The sequence below is a fragment of the Cuculus canorus genome, chromosome 28 (genome assembly GCF_017976375.1).
Source record: "Cuculus canorus isolate bCucCan1 chromosome 28, bCucCan1.pri, whole genome shotgun sequence".
In the NCBI taxonomy this organism is placed as follows: Eukaryota; Metazoa; Chordata; class Aves; order Cuculiformes; family Cuculidae; genus Cuculus; species Cuculus canorus.
Window position 1 is genome coordinate 2065593 of NC_071428.1, and position 21344 is coordinate 2086936.

The window sequence follows — 21344 nt, forward strand, 5'->3', positions numbered from 1 at the left end:
GTCCCCACATCACCTCCCTGTCACCCCCCCGTCCCCTCCTGCTGTCCCCCCATCCTTCCCTGTCACCCCCCCTTCACCCCCTTTTGTCCCTATAACCCCACCGTCCTCCTCTCCCCATCGCTCTGTGTCCCCTCTGTGTCCCCCATCCCTCCTGTCACCCCCCCACACCTCCCCGCTCCCCTTTGTCCCCTTGGGACATGGCGGGGGACGTATGTGACCGTCACGGTGTCCCTGTCCCCGTGTCCCCAAGCCCGGTGTGTGCCGGCGTGTGCCGGTGCGTGCCGGTACGTGGCACCCAGACTGGGGGGGACCGGGACGCGGTGTTGACTGTAAACAGCCCCCGCCCGTGCGTCACCGCCACATCCCCATATAACGGGGGGGGACACACTGGGCACACAGGGGACACTGGGGACGATGGTGGGGGGCACGCGGCTGGCAGAGGCTGAGCGAGAGGCCATGCTGGGGGCCGTGCACGGCGTCTCGGGGCCTGGTATTGTGGGGGGGGGACAGGGGGACATGGGGGACGTGGGGGGACAGGGGGACATGGGGGGACAGGGGGACATGGGGGAACAGGGGGACATGGGCAGGGGGGGACATGGGGGGACATGGGACATGGGGGGGCAGGGGGGGACATGGGGGGACATGGGACACGGGGGGCAGGGGGGGACATGGGGGGACAGGGACATGGGGGGGCAGGGGGGGACATGGGGGTACAGGGGTTGGGGACAGCAAAGCTTGGAGACGGGAGATGAAGGGATGGGGTTTGGGATGGGGGAAATGAGTGAAGGTTGTGGAGAGGGGACAGGGGACAGGATTGGGGACGGGGGTTGGGGACATGGGACAGGGTTGGGGACAGGGGACAGGGTTGGGGACATGGGACGGGGTTGGGGACATGGGATGGGGTTGGGGACAGGGGACAGGGTTGGGGACAGGGGATGGGGTTGGGGACATGGGACAGGGTTGGGGACGGGTTGGGGACAGGGGATGGGGTTGGGGACAGGGGACAGGGTTGGGGACATGGGACAGGGTTGGGGACAGGGGACAGGATTGGGGACGGGTTGGGGACAGGGGATGGGGTTGGGGACAGGGGACAGGGTTGGGGACATGGGACAGGGTTGGGGACAGGGGACAGGATTGGGGACGGGTTGGGGACAGGGGATGGGGTTGGGGACATGGGACAGGGTTGGGGACATGGGACAGGGTTGGGGACAGGGGACAGGATTGGGGACGGGTTGGGGACAGGGGATGGGGTTGGGGACATGGGACAGGGTTGGGGACATGGGACAGGGTTGGGGACAGGATTGGGGACGGGTTGGGGACAGGGGATGGGGTTGGGGACAGGGGACGGGGTTGGGGACAGGGGATGGGGTTGGGGACATGGGACAGGGTTGGGGACGGGATGGGGTTGGGGACATGGGACAGGGGTTGGGGACATGGGGGACAGGGGTTGGGGACAGCAAAGCTTGGAGATGAGGAGATGAGGGGATGGGGTTTGGGATGGGGGAAATGAGTGAAGGTTGTGGAGAGGGGACAGGGGACAGGATTGGGGACAGGTGACACAGTTGGGGACGGGGGGGAAAGGGGTGGAGGGGACAGGGGAGGTTGGGGGTGGCACTGGTGGCTGAGTCAGGGCAACGGTGGCTCTATTGGGGTGACAGGGACTGGGTCGAGGTGCTGGTGGCCATGCGAGGGTGACATTGGCCGTGCAGGGGTGACAGTGGCCACAGCAGGGTGACATTGGCCATGTGGGGGTGACAGTGGCTGTGCTGGGGTGGTGATGGCTGGGTTGAGGTGACATTGGCTGTGTCAGGGTGACGGTGGCCACACTGGGGTGACGGTGGCCGCCCTGGGGTGATGGTGGCCACACTGGGGTGACGGTGGCTGCCCTGGGGTGACAGTGGCCGCCCTGGGGTGACAGTGGCCGCCCCGCAGTGGTGACGGCCACCCGCATGGCGGGGGCGGCCATGTACGAGCTGGTGCGCGTGGGCCACGCGGAGCTGGTGGGGGAGATCATCCGCCTGGAGGGGGACACGGCCACTCTGCAGGTCTACGAGGAGACCTGTATCCTGCCCACTGTCCCCAATGTCCCCAAGTGTCCTCCCCCGGACCCCCAACCTGCCTCGTCCTCCCATCCTGTCCCCCCCCGTTCCCCTCATCCCACTGTCCCCATTGTCCCCCATCCCACTGTCCCCAGTGTTCCCCATCCTACCCCATCGTCCCCATCCCACTGTCCCCATTGTCCCCATCCCACCCCATTGTCCCCATCCCACTGTCCCCATCATCCCCATCCCCCTGTTCCCATTGTCCCCCATCCCACCCCATTGTCCGCTGTCCCCATTGTCCCCATCCCCCTGTCCCCATTGTCCCCATCCCACTGTCCCCATCATCCGCATCCCCATCCCCCTGTCCCCATTGTCCCCTATCCCACCCCATTGTCCCCATCTCCCTGTCCCCATTGTCCCCCATCCCATCCCATTATCCGCTGTCCCCATTGTCCCCATCCCACTGTCCCCATTGTCCCCATCCCACCCCACTGTCCCCATCCCACTGTCCCCATCCCACCTCATTGTCCCCATCCCCCTGTCCCCATTGTCCCCATCCCACTGTCCCCATCATCCGCATCCCCATCCCCCTGTCCCCATTGTCCCCTATCCCACCCCATTGTCCCCATCCCCCTGTCCCCATTGTCCCACCCCATTGTCCCCATCCCACTGTCCCCATCATCCCCATCCCCATTGCCCCCATCCCCCTGTCCCCATTGTCCCCATCCCACCCCACTGTCCCCATCCCACTGTCCCCTATCCCACCCCATTGTCCCCCATCCCACCCCATTGTCCCCATCCCACTCCATTGTCCCCATCCCCCGGTCCCCATCATCCCCATCCCACTGTCCCCAGTGTTCCCATCCCACTGTCCCCATTGTCCCCCATCCCACCCCATTGTCCCCCATCCCCCTGTCCCCATTGTCCCCCATCCCACCCCACTGTCCCCATCCCACTGTCCCCATTGTCCCCCATCCCACCCCATCATCCCCAGCCCTCCCATCCCCATTGTCCCCCATCCCACCCCATTGTCCCCAAGTCTCCTGTCCCCCCCCCCCCGTCCCCTCTCCGTCCCCGGTTCCTTTCCTGAGCGGGGACAGCGGGGGTACGCGTCGGTGACCCGGTGCTGCGCACGGGACAGCCGCTCTCGGTGGAACTTGGCCCCGGGATCCTCGGCTCCATCTTCGATGGGATCCAGCGCCCGCTGCGCGACATCGCCCACCTCACCAGCAGCATCTACATCCCGCGCGGCACCAACGTCCCCGCGCTGCCGCGACACCTCACCTGGGACTTTGTCCCCAACCAGGCCCTCAGGGTACGTGAGCTCCTGGTGACACGCGAGGACCTCCCCATCCCATCCCCATTGGGGTCCCTCATCTTCACGGCCAACCCTTCCTCAGGTCGGGAGCCACCTCACCGGCGGTGACGTCTATGGCACGGTGGCCGAGAACTCACTCATCCAGCACAAGATCATGGTGCCACCGCGCAGTAGAGGCACTGTCACCTACATCGCCCCACCCGGGAACTACAGCGTCTCGGTGAGGGGCTGATGGGTGGTGGGGCAGCGGAGTCGTGAGGGATGGGTGGTGAGGTGATGGGGCATCGAGGTCATGGGTGATGGGGCATCAAGGTGATGGGTGATGGGGCATCAAGGTCATGGGTGATGGGGTATCAGGGTCATCAGCGATGGGTGGTGAGGTGATAAGGTGATGGGTGATGGGGCATCAGGGTCATCAGCGATGGGTGGTGAGGTGATGGGGCATCAAGGTCATGGGTGATGGGGTATCAAGGTGATGGGCGATGGGGCATCAGGGTCATCAGCGATGGGTGGTGAGGTGATAAGGTGATGGGTGATGGGGCATCAGGGTCATTAGCGATGGGTGGTGAGGTGATGGGGCATCAAGGTCATGGGTGATGGGTTGTGGGGCATCAAGGTCATGGGTGATGGGGCATCAAGATCATCAGCGATGGGTGGTGAGGTGATGGGGCATCAAGGTCATGGGTGATGGGGTATCAAGGTGATGGGTTGTGGGGCATCAAGGTCATGGGCAGTGGGGTGATGAGGTGATGGGGCATCAAGGTCATGGGTGATGGGGTATCAGGGTCATCAGCGATGGGTGGTGAGGTGATGGGGCATCAAGGTCATGGGTGATGGGGTATCAGGGTCATCAGCGATGGGTGGTGAGGTGATAAGGTGATGGGTGATGGGGCATCAGGGTCATCAGCGATGGGTGGTGAGGTGATGGGGCATCAAGGTCATGGGTGATGGGGTATCAAGGTGATGGGCGATGGGGCATCAGGGTCATCAGCGATGGGTGGTGAGGTGATAAGGTGATGGGTGATGGGGCATCAGGGTCATCAGCGATGGGTGGTGAGGTGATGGGGCATCAAGGTCATGGGTGATGGGTTGTGGGGCATCAAGGTCATGGGTGATGGGGCATCAAGATCATCAGCGATGGGTGGTGAGGTGATGGGGCATCAAGGTCATGGGTGATGGGGCATCAAGGTGATGGGCGATGGGGCATCAGGGTCATCAGCAATGGGTGGTGAGGTGATAAGGTGATGGGTGATGGGGCATCAGGGTCATCAGCGATGTGTGGTGAGGTGATGGGGCATCAAGGTCATGGGCAATGGGGTGATGAGGTGATGGGGCATCAAGGTCATGGGTGATGGGGCATCAGGGTCATTAGTGATGGGTGGTGAGGTGATGAGGCATCAAGGTCATGGGTGATGGGTTGTGGGGCATCAAGGTCATGGGCAGTGGGGTGATGAGGTGATGGGGCATCAAGGTGATGGGTGATGGGGCATCAAGGTCATGGGTGATGGGGCATCAGGGTCATCAGCGATGTGTGGTGAGGTGATGGGGCATCAAGGTCATGGCTGGTGAGGTGATAGGGTGATGGGGTATCAGGGTCGTGGGTGATGGGTGGTGAGGTGATGGATGATGGGTGATGGGGTGACAGATGACAAGGTGATGGTGAATGGGACCGATGGGCCGTGGTGGGATGATGGGGAGAAAATAAAATGGGATGATGGAAAATGGGCGGTGGGGTACCAGGGTGGTGGGATGATGGGATACAGAGGTGATGGGTGGCATCGTGATGGATGGCGGGTGATGGCGTCACAGTACGATGGGGTGGTGGGTGATGGGTTACAGTGCCATGAGGTGATGGGGTAGTGGGTGATGGGGAGTTGGGTGATGGATCGATGGGTGAGACGGTGATGGGTGATGGGTTTTGGGGTTCCCCATCCCTCCTGCAGGACGTGGTGCTGGAGTTGGACTTCCAGGGCAGCGTGGAGAAGCTGACGATGCTGCAGGTCTGGCCCGTGCGGCAGAGCCGGCCCGTGGCCGAGAAGCTGCCGGCGAACCACCCGCTGCTGACCGGGCAGCGCGTGCTGGACGCCCTCTTCCCGTAGGGACGGGGACGGGGATGGGGACAGGGGTGGGGACAGGGATGGGGACAGGGATGAGAATGGGGACAGGGATGGGGACAAGGATGGGGACAGGGATGGGGATGGGGATGGGGATGGGGACAAGGATGGGAATGAGAATGGGGACAGGGATGGGTACAGACACAGGGATGGGGACAGGGATGGGAGACAGGGATCGGACAGGGATGGTAATGGGGACAGGGATGGGGACAAGGATGGGGATGGGGGACAGGGATGGGGATGGGGACAGGGATGGGGACAAGGATGGGGATGGGGGACAGGGATGGGGATGGGGACAGGGATGGGGACAAGGATGGGGATGGGGGACAGGGATGGGGACAGGGATGGGGACAAGGATGGGGATGGGGACAGGGATGGGGATGGGGACAGGGATGAGAATAGGGACAGGGATGGGGACAGGGATGGTAATGGGGACAGGGATGGGGACAGGGACGGGGATGGGGACAGGGATGAGAATGGGGACAGGGATGGGGATGGGGACAGGGATGGGGACAAGGATGGGGATGGGAACAAGGATGGGGATGGGGACAGGGATGAGAATAGGGACAGGGATGGGGACAGGGATGAGAATGAGGACAGGGATGGGGATGGGGACAGGGATGGGGACAAGGATGAGAATGGGGACAGGGATGAGAATAGGGACCGGGATGGGGACGGTGGTCTGCGCCACTCCCTGGGGACGCAGCAGGGCAGCGTTGAGGACCGCATCCCCCATTCACAGCTGTCCCCGCGCGTCCCCAGGTGCGTGCAGGGTGGCACCACTGCCATCCCGGGTGCCTTTGGCTGCGGGAAGACCGTCATCTCCCAATCCCTCTCCAAGTACTCCAACAGCGACATCATCGTCTACGTTGGCTGCGGCGAACGCGGCAACGAAATGTCTGAGGTCCTACGGGACTTCCCTGAGGTGGGGACGTAGGGGCGGGCGAGTGGGTGCCGAGGGCCGGTGGCCAAGGAGGTGACGGTGATGCCGTCTCCCAGTTGACCATGGAGGTGGACGGGAGGACGGAGACCATCATGAAGCGCACGACCCTCGTGGCCAACACCTCCAACATGCCTGTGGCCGCCCGCGAGGCTTCCATCTACACCGGTGCGTCGGGAGAGGGCAGGCGGGAGGCCACGTGTGCACGGGAGGTGTGCAAGGAGGGGGGATTGGGAGCACGTGCCGAGTGTTGCACGACGGGGCTGAGGTCGGTACGGGAGCGCGGCGATGATGAAGGTGCTGAGCGTGCAACGGCTGCGGTGCCGTGAGGGTGAGCTGTGCGCCAAAGGTGTGAGCCGCGTGCAAGGGGCGCGATGCCGAAGGAGTGAGCTGTGTGCGAGGGCTGCGATGCTGAGCGTGCGAGCTGTGTGCGAGGGCTGTGATGTTAAGTGTGTGAGCCACGTGCAAGAGATGCGATGTTAAGCGTGTGAGCCACGTGCAAGAGATGCGATGCCAAACAAGTGAGCTGTGTGCAAGGGACGCCATGCTGAGCGTGGAAGCCACGTGCAAGGGATGCGATGCTGAACGAGAGAGCTGTGTGCAAGGGACGCCATGCTGAGTGTGCAAGCCAGGTGCAAGGGCTGCGATGCCGAAAAAGTGAGCTGTGTGCAAGGGATGCGATGCTGAGCGTGCGAGCCACATGCAAGGGATGCGATGTTGAATGAGTGAGCTGTGTGCAGGGGATGCGATGCTGAGCGTGCAATCCACGTGCAAGGGCTGCGATCCCGGATGTCTGAGCTGTGTGCAAGGGATGCGATGCTGAGTGTGCGATCCACGTGCAAGGGCTATGATGCCGAAGGAGAGAGCTGTGTGCAAGGGATGCGATGCTGAGTGTGTGATCCATGTGCAAGGGCTATGATCCCGGATGTCTGAGCTGTGTGCAAGGGATGCGATGGTGAGCGTGCGATCCACGTGCAAGGGCTGCGATCCCAGACGACTGAGCTGTGTGCAAGGGATGCGATGCTGAGTGTGTGATCCACGTGCAAGGGCTATGATCCCGGATGTCTGAGCTGTGTGCAAGGGATGCGATGCTGAGCGGGCGATCCACGTGCAAGGGATGCGATGCTGAGTGTGTGATCCACATGCAAGGGCTGTGATCCCGGATGTCTGAGCTGTGTGCAGGGGATGCAATGCTGAGCGTGCAATCCACGTGCAAGGGCTGCGATCCCGGGCGACTGAGCTGTGTGCAAGGGATGCGATGCTGAGCGTGCGATCCACGTGCAAGGGCTGCAATCCCGGATGTCTGAGCTGTGTGCAGGGGATGCGATGCTGAGCGGGCGATCCACATGCAAGGGATGCGATGCTGAGTGTGCGATCCACGTGCAAGGGATGCGATGCTGAGTGTGCGATCCACGTGCAAGGGACATGATGCCGAAGGAGAGAGCTGTGTGCAAGGGACGCGATGCTGAGCGTGCAATCCACGTGCAAGGGCTGCAATCCTGGATGTCTGAGCTGTGTGCAGGGGATGCGATGCTGAGCGTGTGATCCACGTGCAAGGGACGCGACGTTCATCGCGCGAGCCACGTGCAAAGGGCCTCGACGCTGAGCGTGCGAGCGGCGTGCGAGGCCCGTGCCGTGCCCGCGCAGGCATTACGCTCTCCGAGTACTTCCGCGACATGGGGCTGCACGTCAGCATGATGGCAGATTCCACGTCGCGTTGGGCAGAGGCGCTGCGCGAGATCTCGGGGCGCCTGGCTGAGATGCCAGCGGGTGAGGGGACCCCCAAAATCACCCCCACATCAGCCTACAAACCACCCCCCCCCCCAAGAATAGGTGGGTCTGGGGGTGTCGCTGTGTCGCTGACCCCCCTCCCCGCAGACAGCGGGTACCCCGCTTACCTGGGCGCCCGCTTGGCTTCCTTCTACGAGCGCGCGGGGCGAGCGCGGTGTTTGGGGTCCCCCCTGCGCGAGGGCAGCGTCAGCATCGTCGGGGCGTGAGTATGAGGGGGGACACACGCACACAGACATATGGGGGACCCCCATTCTGGCACCCACTGAGTCCCCCGAGTGCGCTGTCCTTGCAGAGTGTCCCCACCCGGAGGGGATTTCTCGGACCCCGTCACCTCGGCCACGTTGGGTATCGTGCAGGTGGGACCCCCAAAGCCAGGACTGCACCCCCAGACCCGGCAGAGCCCCCCCAGACCCAACAGAGTCCCTCAGATCCACCACTGCACCCTCAGACCCAACAGAACCCCTCAGATCCATCACTGCCCCCCCAGACCCAACAGAACCCCCCCAAACCCAATAGAACCCCTCAGACCCATCACTGCACCCCCAGACCCACAGATCCCCCCAGACCAAATAGAACCCCTCAGATCCATCACTGCCCCCCCAGACCCAACAGAACCCCCCCAAACCCAATAGAACCCCTCAGACCCATCACTGCACCCCCAGACCCACAGATCCCCCAGACCAAATAGAACCCCTCAGATCCATCACTGCCCCCACAGACCCAACAGAACCCCCCCAAACCCAATAGAACCCCTCAGACCCATCACTGCACCCCCAGACCCAACAGATCCCCCCCAGACCCAACAAAACCCCTCAGACCCATCACTGCACCCCCAGACCCACAGATCCCCCCCAGACCCCTCTGACACTCTGAGCCTCCCATGTCCCCACGTCCCCCCATGTCCCCCGAGCCCCCCATGTCCCCGAGCCCCCCCATGTCCCTCAGCCCCCCATGTTCCTATGTCCCCCCATGTCCCCACGTCCCCCCGTGTCCCCAAGCCCTCCCATGTCCCTCAGCACCCTCATGTCCCCAAGCCCCCCCCACCCCCGCTGCCCCCCCATGTCCCTCAGCCCCCCCATGTCCCCCCATGTCCCCATGTCCCCAAGCCCCCCCATGTCCCTATGTACCCCCATGTTCCTCAGCCCCCCCATGTCCCCCCATGTCCCCATGTCCCTCAGCCCCCCCATGTCCCTATGTCCCCCCATGTCCCTCCATGTCCCCCCATGTCCCTCAGCCCCCCCATGTCCCTCAGCCCCTCCATGTCCCCATGTCCCCCCATGTCCCTATGTCCCCCCATGTCCCTATGTCCCCAAGCTCCCCCATGTCCCTCAGCCCCCTCATGTCCCCACGTCCCCCCGTGTCCCCGAGCCCCCCTATGTCCCCAAGCCCCCCCATGTCCCTATGTCCCCCCATGTCCCTCAGCCCCCCCATGTCCCTCCATGTCCCTCAGCCCCCCCATGTCCCTATGTCCCCCCATGTCCCTCAGCCCCCCCATGTCCCTCCATGTCCCTCAGCTCCCCCATGTCCCTATGTCCCCCCATGTCCCCATGTCCCCATGTCTCCCCAAACCCCCCCATGTTCCTATGTCCCCCCATGTCCCCACGTCCCCCCGTGTCCCCAAGCCCCCCCATGTCCCTCAGCTCCCCCCATGTCCCCAAGCCCCCCCACACGCCCACTGTCCCCCCATGTCCCTCCATGTCCCTATGTCCCCCCATGTCCCCATGTCTCCCCAAGCCCCCCCATGTCCCCAAGCCCCCCCATGTCCCTCAGCCCCCCGACACCCCCGCTGCCCCCCAGGTGTTCTGGGGTCTGGATAAGAAGCTGGCGCAGCGCAAGCACTTCCCGTCGCTGAACTGGCTGATCAGCTACAGCCGCTACGTGCGGGCGCTGGAGCCCCACTACGAGCGGCTGCACCCCGAGTTCCCCGCCCTGCGCCGCAAGGCCCGCGAGATCCTGCAGGACGAGGAGGAGCTGGCGGAGATCGTCCAGCTCGTGGGCAAGGTGGAGAGGACAACGGGGTGCCGGGGGTGTCCAGAGTGGGGTGGGATGGGAGATTGGGATGGGATGGATGGGAGATAGGAGATGGGATGGGATGGGATAGATGGAAGATAGGAGATGGGATGGGATGGGATGGGATGGGATGGGATGGGATGGGATGGGATGGGATGGGATGGATGGGATGGGATGGGATGGGATGGGATGGGATGGATGGGATGGGATGGGATGGGATGGATGGGAGATAGGAGATGGGATGGGATGGGATGGGATGGAATGGGATGGGATGGGATGGGATGGGATGGGATGGGATGGGATGGGATGGGATGGATGGGAGATAGGAGATGGGATGGGATGGGATAGGATGGGATGGGATGGATGGGAGATAGGAGATGGGATGAGATGGATGGGATGGGAGTGAGATAGGAGATGGGATGGGATGGGATGGATGGGAGATAGGAGGTGGGATGAGATGGATGGGATGGGAGTGAGATAGGAGATGGGATGGGATGGATGGGAGATAGGAGATGGGATGGGATGGGATGGATGGGATGGGATGGATGGGAGATAGGAGATGGGATGGGATGAGATGGATAGGAGATAGGAGATGGGATGGGATGGGATGTGATGGAATGGAATGGAATGAGATGGATGTGAGATAGGAGGTGGGATGGGATGTGAGATAGGAGATGGGATGGGATGAGATGGATGTGAGATAGGAGATGGGATGGGATGGGACAGATGGAAGATAGGAGATGGGATGGGATGGGATGGGATGGGATGGGATGGGATGGGATGGGATGGGATAGATGGAAGATAGGAGATGGGATGTGGGATAGGGGATGGGATGGGATGGGATGGGATGGGATAGGATGGGATGGATGGGAGATAGGAGGTGGGATGAGATGGGATAGGATGGGATGGGATGGATGGGAGATAGGAGGTGGGATAGGATGTGAGATAGGAGATGGGATGGGATGGATGGGAGATAGGAGATGGGATGGGATGGGATGGGATGGGATGGGATGGGATGGGATGGGATGGGATGGTTGTGAGATAGGAGGTGGGATGTGAGATAGGAGATGGGATGTGATGGGATGGGAGAGCGGGGATGTGGGATTGGGGACAAGGGATATGGGAAGGGATGAAGATAGAGTGGGGGTGGGATTGGGATGTGGGATATGGGATGAGAACGGGGATAGGGGACGGCATGAGGTGGGGGTGTGGCATACAGCAGGGGACGGAGATGGGGCCACCATGGGATGGGGCCACAGGACTGGGATGGGGCAGGGGATAAAGACACCCCCTCCTTGTCCCCCCTGCAGGCGTCCCTCGCCGAGGCTGACAAGGTGACCCTGGAGGTGGCGAAGCTCCTCAAGGACGACTTCCTCCAGCAGAACGGCTACTCCTCCTACGACAGGTACCCCTGCTGCCCCCCATCCCCGCACCCCGACACCCCCTGACCCTCCCCACGCCGCTCCCACAGGTTCTGCCCCTTCTACAAGACGGTGGGGATGCTGCAGAACATGGTCACCTTCTACGAGCTGGCCCGGCACGCCGTGGAAGCCACCGCCGCCGGTGAGCGCCGTGTCACCTGGGCCACCATCCGTGAGAACCTGGGGGACATCCTCTACAAGCTGAGCGCCATGAAGTTCAAGGTTGGGGGGGGGGGGGACACACGGGGAAAAAGGGGGGGCTGTGACCCCCGTGGAGGAGGGGAGGACACGGGGAGGTGACGCTATACTGTCCCCCGTGTCCCCAGGACCCGGTGAAGGACGGCGAAGCCAACATCACGGCGGCCTTCACGCAACTCAACGAGGAGATGCAGGCAGCGTTCCGCAACCTGGAGGACTGAGGGGGGGGGGGGGGGGGAAGGAATGGGGGGTCCTTTGGGGTCCCCCCCAGGCAATAAAATGCATGGGGCAGCGCTTGGGCTCCAGGTGTGGTGGGACATGGGGGTGACAGTGACCTCCAGGAACACCTCTGAGCGTCCTCCAGCAGTGGGGACAGTGGTGGGACACAGGGATGGACATGGGGGTGACAGTGACCCCCTTGGCTGGGGCACAGGGGTGATGGGGACACCTTTGGGTGGGACATGGGGGTGACAGTGACCTCCAGGACCACCCCTGAGCATCCTCCAGCAGTGGGGACAGTGGTGGGACACAGGGATGGACATGGGGGTGACAGTGACCACCTTGGCTGGAGCATAGGGGTGATGGGGACACCTTTGGGTGGGACATGGGGGTGACAGTGACCCCCTTGGCTGGGGCACAGGGGTGATGGGGACACCTTTGGGTGGGACATGGGGGTGATGGGGACACCTTTGGGTGGGACACGGGGGTGACAGTGACCTCCAGGACCACCCCTGAGCATCCTCCAGCAGTGGGGACAGTGGTGGGACACAGGGATGGACATGGGGGTGACAGTGACCACCTTGGCTGGAGCATAGGGGTGATGGGGACACCTTTGGGTGGGACATGGGGGTGACAGTGACCCCCTTGGCTGGAGCATAGGGGTGATGGGGACACCTTTGGGTGGGACATGGGGGTGACAGTGACCCCCTTGGCTGGAGCATAGGGGTGATGGGGACACCTTTGGGTGGGACATGGGGGTGATGGGGACACCTTTGGGTGGGACACGGGGGTGACAGTGACCTCCAAGACCACCCCCGAGCGTCCTCCAGCAGTGGGGACAGTGGTGGGACACAGGGATGGACATGGGGGTGACAGTGACCCCGTTGGCTGGGGCATAGGGGTGATGGGGACACCCTTGGGTGGGACATGGGGGTGATGGGGACACCTTTGGGTGGGACACGGGGGTGACAGTGGTGCCCCCAGGACCACCCCAAGTATCCTCCAGCAGTGGGGACAGTGGTGGGACACAGGGATGGACATGGGGGTGACAGTGACCCCCTTGGCTGGAGCATAGGGGTGATGGGGACACCCTTGGGTAGGACATGGGGGTGACAGTGACATCCAGGACCACCCCTGAGCATCCTCCAGCAGTGGGGACAGTGGTGGGACACAGCGATGGGACACGGGGGTGACAGTGGTGGCCCCCAGGACCACCCCAAGTATCCTCCACAGTGGTCACAGCGGTGGGACATGGGGGTGACAGTGACACCCCAGGTCCGGGGGGGGATGTCTGTCCCTGTTTGCCCCTCTCAGGGGGTGGCCCATGTCACTTGTCACCACGCCTGGCACTGGATGTCCCCCATGGCCATAGGAGGAGTGAGGGTCCCCAGTGTCCCTCTGCAGTGTCCCCAAGGCCATGGGTGGCTGAGGGTCCCCAGTGTCCCCCTGCAGTGTCCCCAAGGCCATGGGTGGCTGAGGGTCCCCAAGTGTCCCCCTGCAGTGTCCCCAAGGCCATGGGTGGCTGAGGGTCCCCAAGTGTCCCCCTGCAGTGTCCCCACACCCATGAGTGGCTGAGGGTCCCCAAGTGTCCCCCTGCAGTGTCCCCACACCCATGAGTGGCTGAGGGTCCCCAGTGTCCCTCTGCAGTGTCCCCTGTCCCATGGGTTGCTGAGGGTCCCCAAGTGTCCCCCTGCAGTGTCCCCACACCCATGAGTGGCTGAGGGTCCCCAAGTGTCCCCCTGCAGTGTCCCCACACCCATGAGTGGCTGAGGGTCCCCAAGTGTCCCCCTGCAGTGTCCCCACACCCATGAGTGGCTGAGGGTCCCCAAGTGTCCCCCTGCAGTGTCCCCTGTCCCATGGGTGGCTGAGGGTCCCCAAGTGTCCCCCTGCAGTGTCCCCAAGGCCATGGGTGGCTGAGGGTCCCCAGTGTCCCCCTGCAGTGTCCCCTGTCCCATGGGTGGCTGAGGGTCCCCAAGTGTCCCCCTGCAGTGTCCCCTGTCCCATGGGTTGCTGAGGGTCCCCAAGTGTCCCCCTGCAGTGTCCCCTGTCCCATGGGTGGCTGAGGGTCCCCAGTGTCCCCCTGCAGTGTCCCCAAGGCCATGGGTTGCTGAGGGTCCCCAAGTGTCCCCCTGCAGTGTCCCCAAGGCCATGGGTTGCTGAGGGTCCCCAAGTGTCCCCCTGCAGTGTCCCCAAGGCCATGGGTGGCTGAGGGTCCCCAAGTGTCCCCCTGCAGTGTCCCCCATGGCGATGTCCCCCCTGTCTGTGTCCCTCACCACCAGCGGTGCCACCAGGGAGGGGACACCGTTGGGGACAAGGGTTTGGCTGTGTCAGCGCTCGGGTGACAGCAGCACCCAGAGCCTTCCTGGCTTTGTGTCCCCAACAATGGCAGTGCCACGTGCCCCCAGTGTCCCCACCCCGGGGACACGGGACAGTTGGGATAAGGGACAGTGGCTGTGGGTCACCTGCCCGGGGGGCGCCGAAGGCGGGTGAGTGGCCGGGGGGGTCCCTGTCCCCATGTCCCCACCCTCCCCTGGGACCCCATGGCCGTGTCCCCAAGGGTGTTCCCTGAGCTGCCACCCCCATGTCCCCAAGGGTGTCCCCTGAGCTGCCACCCCCGTGTCCCTGCGTGTCCCCAAGGGTGTCCCCAGAGATGCCACCCCCGTGTCCCCATGTGTCCTCTGGGGATGACACTGATGGGTGTCTCTGTGTCCCCCATGTCCCCTGGTGGTGTCCCCATGGGTGTCCCCCTGTCCCTATGGGTGTCCTCCCTGTCCCCTGGCAGTGTCCCCATGGGTGTTCCCTCTGTCCCTGGTGGTGTCACCCTGGGTACCCCCGTGTCCCCTCAAGATGTCCCCATGGATGTCCCCTCTGTCCCTGGTGGTGTCACCCTGGGTACCCCCATGTCCCCTCAAGATGTCCCCATGGGTGTCCCCCCTGTCCCCTGGTGGTGTCCCCTCTGTCCCCATGGGTGTCCCCCCTGTCCCCTAGTGGTGTCCCCCTGTCCCCATGGGTGTCCCTTCTGTCCCCTGCTGGTGTCCCTGCTGGTGTCCCCTCTGTCCCCATAGGTGTCCCCCTGTTCCCTGGCAGTGTCCCCACGGGTGTCCCCCTGTGCCCATGGGTGTCCCCTCTGTCCCCATAGGTGTCCCCCTGTCTCCTGGTGGTGTCCCCACAGGTGTCCCCTGTCCCCATGGGTGTCCCCCTGTCCCCTGGTGGTGTCCCCATGGGTGTCCCTCTGTCCCCCGGTGGTGTCCCCATGGGTGTCCCCCTGTCCCCTGGTGGTGTCCCCATGGGTGTCCCTCTGTCCCCTGGTGGTGTCCCCATGGGTGTCCCCTCTGTCCCCTGGTGGTGTCCCCACGGGTGTCCCCCTGTCCCCATGGGTGTCCCCTCTGTCCCCCGGTGGTGTCCCCACGGGTGTCCCCTCTGTCCCCCGCAGCGATGCCGCCAGCGGGGGGACTGCTCTGTGGGGCCACCGGATTGGCTCTTCTTCTCGCCGTCACCGTCACCGACTTCTGGGTGACACGAGGGACACCCCAGGGCCCCGTCAGCCTCGGGCTGTGGCGCCAATGCCGGGGGGACACCTGCAGCCCCCACACCGGCACCCCCGGTACGGGCACAGGGCCACCGCTGTCATGAGCTGTGCTCGGGCTCTGCATGGGGGGGGACACACGAAGAGCTCTGGGCACCTTCTTGGGGTCCCCCCTGGTGTCCCCAACACCCGCCGGTGTCCCCGTAGGGCTGTGGGAGGCCTCGCGGGCGCTGCTGCTGCTCTCGGTGCTCTCGGCTGCCGTCGGCCTCGGCCTCGGGGGCTCCGTGGTGCTCACCCATCGCTGGCGGGGGAGAGCCCGCGCGGCCGGCGTCGCCCTCCTGCTGGCGGGTACGGGGGCACAGCGCTGCGCCGAGCTGCGTCCATCACTGCTGTGCTGAGCTGCGTCCATCACTGCTGTGCTGAGCTGTGTCTGATCTCTACTGACCATCACTGCTGTACTGAGTTGTGTCTGATCTCTACTGACCATCACTGCTGTACTGAGTTGTGTCTGATCTCTGCTGTACTGAGCTGTGTCCATCTCTGCTGTACTGAGCTGTGTCTGATCTCTGCTGTACTGAGCTGCGTCCATCACTGCTGTGCTGAGCTGTGTCTGATCTCTGCTGACCATCACTGCTGTGCTGAGCTGTGTCCGCCACTGCTGTGCTGAGCTGTGTCTGATCTCTGCTGTACTGAGCTGTGACCGTCACCGCTGTACTGAGCTGCGTCCATCACCGCTGTACTGAGTTGTGTCTGATCTCTGCTGTACTGAGCTGTGACCGTCACCGCTGTACTGAGCTGCGTCCATCACCGCTGTACTGAGCTGTGTCTGATCTCTGCTGTACTGAGCTGCGTCCATCACCGCTGTACTGAGCTGCGTCCGGGCTCTGTGTGCTGAGCTGTGACCGTCACTGCTGTGCTGAGCTGTGTCTGATCTCTGCTGTGCTGAGCTGTGCCCATCACTGCTGTGCTGAGCTGTGTCTGATCTCTGCTGTACTGAGCTGTGACCATCACTGCTGTACTGAGCTGTGTCCGGGCTCTGTGTGCTGAGCTGTGTCCATCACTGCTGTACTGAGCTGTGACCATCACTGCTATACTGAGCTGTGACCGTCACTGCTGTACTGAGCTGCGTCTGATCTCTGCTGTGCTGAGCTGTGACCGTCACTGCTGTACTGAGCTGCGTCCATCACTGCTGTACTGAGCTGCGTCCATCACTGCTGTACTGAGCTGTGTCCGATCTCTGCTGTGCTGAGTTGTGACCATCACTGCTGTGCTGAGCTGCGTCCATCACTGCTGTACTGAGCTGTGTCTGATCTCTGCTGTGCCGAGCTGCGTCCATCACTGCTGTGCTGAGCTGCATCTGATCTCTGCTGTGCTGAGCTGTGACCGTCACTGCTGTACTGAGCTGTGTCCGATCTCTGCTGTACTGAGCTGCGTCCATCACTGCTGTACTGAGCTGCGTCCATCACCGCTGTACTGAGCTGCGTCCGGGCTCTGTGTGCTGAGCTGTGACCGTCACTGCTGTGCTGAGCTGTGTCTGATCTCTGCTGTGCTGAGCTGTGCCCATCACTGCTGTGCTGAGCTGTGTCTGATCTCTGCTGTACTGAGCTGTGTCCATCACTGCTGTACTGAGCTGTGACCGTCACTGCTGTACTGAGCTGTGTCCGGGCTCTGTGTGCTGAGCTGTGCCCATCACTGCTGTGCTGAGCTGTGCCCATCACTGCTGTATTGAGTTGTGCCCATCACCGCTGTATTGAGCTGTGTCCGGTCTCTGCTGAGCTGCGCCCGTCACTGCTGTGCTGAGCTGTGTCCGGTCTCTGCTGTGCTAAGTTGTGTCCGGTCTCTGTTTGCTGAGTTGTGCCCATCACCACTGTATTGAGCTGTGTCCTTCACTGCTGTATTGAGCTGTGTCCGATCTCTGCTGTGCTGAGCTGTGATCATCACTGCTGTGCTGAGCTGTGCCCGGTCTCAGCGCTCTGGCCCAGCCGGAGCTGCCTCCCCGTCCCCTCTTCCCGCAGGGCTGCTGGCGCTGCTGGGACTGGGGCTGTACACGGGCTCTGCGCTGAGCCTCCTGGCACGGGAACGCACCCCCTGGCGCTTCTCCTGGTCCTACATCCTGGGCTGGGTCGCCGTCGTCCTCACCAGCTTCGCAGGTAAGGGGATGGAGTCACTGCTGCACTGAGCTGTGCCCGGGCTCTGCAATGGGGGAACAGAGTCATTGCTGCACTGAGCTGTGCCCGGGCTCTGCAATGGGGGAACAGCATCACTGCTGCACTGAGCTGTGCCCGGGCTCTGCAATGGGGAAACAGAGTCACTGCTGCACTGAGCTGTGCCCGGGCTCTGCAATGGGGAAACAGAGTCACTGCTGCACTGAGCTGTGCCCGGGCTCTGCAATGGGATAACAGAGTCACTGCTGCACTGAGCTGTGCCCGGGCTCTGCAATGGGGAAACAGAGTCACTGCTGCACTGAGCTGTGCCCGGGCTCTGCAATGGGATAACAGAGTCACTGCTGCACTGAGCTGTGCCCGGGCTCTGCAATGGGGGAACAGAGTCATTGCTGCACTGAGCTGTGCCCGGGCTCTGCAATGGGATAACAGAGTCACTGCTGCACTGAGCTGTGCCCGGGCTCTGCAATGGGGGAACAGAGTCACTGCTGCACTGAGCTGTGCCTGGGCTCTGCAATGGGGAAACAGAGTCACTGCTGCACTGAGCTGTGCCTGGGCTCTGCAATGGGGTAACAGAGTCACTGCTGCACTGAGCTGTGCCCGGGCTCTGCAATGGGGTAACAGCGTCACTGCTGCACTGAGCTGTGCCCGGGCTCTGCAATGGGATAACAGAGTCACTGCTGCACTGAGCTGTGCCCGGGCTCTGCAATGGGGGAACAGAGTCACTGCTGCACTGAGCTGTGCCCGGGCTCTGCAATGGGGGAACAGAGTCACTGCTGCACTGAGCTGTGCCCGGGCTCTGCAATGGGGAAACAGAGTCACTGCTGCACTGAGCTGTGCCCGGGCTCTGCAATGGGGGAACAGAGTCACTGCTGCACTGAGCTGTGCCCGGGCTCTGCAATGGGGGAACAGAGTCACTGCTGCACTGAGCTGTGCCCGGGCTCTGCAATGGGGAAACAGAGTCACTGCTGCACTGAGCTGTGCCCGGGCTCTGCAATGGGGGAACAGAGTCACTGCTGCACTGAGCTGTGCCCGGGCTCTGCAATGGGGAAACAGAGTCACTGCTGCACTGAGCTGTGCCCGGGCTCTGCAATGGGGGAACAGAGTCACTGCTGCACTGAGCTGTGCCCGGGCTCTGCAATGGGATAACAGAGTCACTGCTGCACTGAGCTGTGCCCGGGCTCTGCAATGGGGGAACAGAGTCACTGCTGCACTGAGCTGTGCCCGGGCTCTGCAATGGGGAAACAGAGTCACTGCTGCACTGAGCTGTGCCCGGGCTCTGCAATGGGGTAACAGAGTCACTGCTGCACTGAGCTGTGCCCGGGCTCTGCAATGGGGGAACAGAGTCACTGCTGCACTGAGCTGTGCCCGGGCTCTGCAATGGGGAAACAGAGTCACTGCTGCACTGAGCTGTGCCCGGGCTCTGCAATGGGGAAACAGAGTCACTGCTGCACTGAGCTGTGCCCGGGCTCTGCAATGGGGGAACAGAGTCACTGCTGCACTGAGCTGTGCCCGGGCTCTGCAATGGGGAAACAGAGTCACTGCTGCACTGAGCTGTGCCCGGGCTCTACAATGGGGAAACAGAGTCACTGCTGCACTGAGCTGTGCCCGGGCTCTGCAATGGGGGAACAGAGTCACTGCTGCACTGAGCTGTGCCCGGGCTCTGCAATAGGGGAACAGAGTCACTGCTGCACTGAGCTGTGCCCGGGCTCTGCAATGGGGGAACAGCATCACTGCTGCACTGAGCTGTGCCCGGGCTCTGCAATGGGGGAACAGCATCACTGCTGCACTGAGCTGTGCCCGGGCTCTGCAATGGGGAAACAGAGTCACTGCTGCACTGAGCTGTGCCTGGGCTCTGCAATGGGGAAACAGAGTCACTGCTGCACTGAGCTGTGCCCGGGCTCTGCAATGGGGGAACAGAGTCACTGCTGCACTGAGCTGTGCCCGGGCTCTGCAATGGGGAAACAGAGTCACTGCTGCACTGAGCTGTGCCTGGGCTCTGCAATGGGGAAACAGAGTCACTGCTGCACTGAGCTGTGCCCGGGCTCTGCAATGGGGGAACAGAGTCACTGCTGCACTGAGCTGTGCCCGGGCTCTGCAATGGGGTAACAGAGTCATTGCTGCACTGAGCTGTGCCCGGGCTCTGCAATGGGGGAACAGAGTCACTGCTGCACTGAGCTGTGCCCGGGCTCTGCAATGGGGTAACAGAGTCACTGCTGCACTGAGCTGTGCCCGGGCTCTGCAATGGGATAACAGAGTCACTGCTGCACTGAGCTGTGCCCGGGCTCTGCAATGGGGAAACAGAGTCACTGCTGCACTGAGCTGTGCCCGGGCTCTGCAATGGGGGAACAGAGTCACTGCTGCACTGAGCTGTGCCCGGGCTCTGCAATGGGGGAACAGAGTCACTGCTGCACTGAGCTGTGCCCGGGCTCTGCAATGGGGAAACAGAGTCACTGCTGCACTGAGCTGTGCCCGGGCTCTGCAATGGGGGAACAGAGTCATTGCTGCACTGAGCTGTGCCCGGGCTCTGCAATGGGATAACAGAGTCACTGCTGCACTGAGCTGTGCCCGGGCTCTGCAATGGGATAACAGAGTCACTGCTGCACTGAGCTGTGCCCGGGCTCTGCAATGGGGAAACAGAGTCACTGCTGCACTGAGCTGTGCCCGGGCTCTGCAATGGGATAACAGAGTCACTGCTGCACTGAGCTGTGCCCGGGCTCTGCAATGGGGTAACAGGGCCCCCCCATGCCCACACCAAATACCCCCCCACCCCGTACCCCACAGCCTCCTCTGTCCCCCAGGGCTTTTCCACCTCTGTGCTGCTGTCAAGGACCAGTCTCCGGAGAGCTCGGAAGTGACAAATGCCTGAGGGGCGCCTTGGGGGGGGTCTCTGGTCTCCCCTCGCCCCCATCCTCCTCCCACAGGTGTCGGGTGGGGGCACCCTGGGGTGCTGGTCACTGCTGTACTGAGTTGTGTCCAGTCTCTGCTGTGCTGAGCTGTGCCATTCATCACTGCTGTGCTGAGCTGTGCACGTCACTGCTGTACTGAGCTGTGGACGGTCTCTTCGGGGTTCCCCCCCCAATTTTGCCCCCCCCAACTCTTGCTGTGCTAATAAACTGCCACGCCCCCTCCCTCCCCTCCTGCCTTGTGCTGTTGGGCAGGATTTAGGGACCCCCAGATTAGGGGGGGGGGGGTCTGACTCTCAGACCACTCTGCCCTTCCTTTCCCCCAAGATTTGGGGAGAAACAGGGATTTTTTGTGGGGTCTTACCCTGAGGGGGCGATACTGGAAGGGGCAGAGGGGTTAATGGGAGACTGGGAAGGACTGGGAAGGACTGGGAGGAACAGGGGGTTGAGGGAGTGATGATAGGGAGGGTCATGGGGGTTAATGGGAGACTGGGAGGGTGTGGAATGGACTGAAAGGGGTTCGGAGGGAAAATGGGGATACCGGGGAGGGGGGTGGGGGGGTGGGGGGAGAGGAAGCCCATATGGGCCCCACCTCTCACCCACGCGGCCATCGCCGCTTTAAGGCCGCACCCCCCAGCCCCGCCCCGGCCTGACCTGCCCGACCGGTCCCTCCCGGCCCCTCCCATATAGGCCACGC

At 62.9% G+C, this 21344-nt stretch overlaps 2 protein-coding genes across 2 annotated transcripts; both read left to right on the forward strand.

Annotated features, from left to right (window-relative positions):
* The first annotated feature begins 388 nt into the window (after window positions 1–388).
* Window positions 389–12055, forward strand: LOC104058994 (V-type proton ATPase catalytic subunit A-like). Its single transcript, XM_054050770.1, has 14 exons — window positions 389–490; window positions 1933–2061; window positions 3143–3357; window positions 3443–3580; window positions 5304–5455; window positions 6237–6399; window positions 6474–6582; window positions 8062–8184; window positions 8293–8407; window positions 8498–8561; window positions 10003–10206; window positions 11526–11620; window positions 11687–11858; window positions 11963–12055. Exons 1-14 carry the CDS (start codon window positions 415–417, stop codon window positions 12053–12055), a joined length of 1848 nt encoding a protein of 615 aa, XP_053906745.1. The 5' UTR covers window positions 389–414.
* A 3433-nt stretch (window positions 12056–15488) lies between these two features.
* LOC128849315 (lens fiber membrane intrinsic protein-like) lies at window positions 15489–20610 on the forward strand. The gene is made up of 4 exons (XM_054050630.1): window positions 15489–15657; window positions 15787–15927; window positions 17595–17729; window positions 20543–20610. Exons 1-4 carry the CDS (start codon window positions 15489–15491, stop codon window positions 20608–20610), a joined length of 513 nt encoding a protein of 170 aa, XP_053906605.1.
* Window positions 20611–21344: the final 734 nt, after the last annotated feature.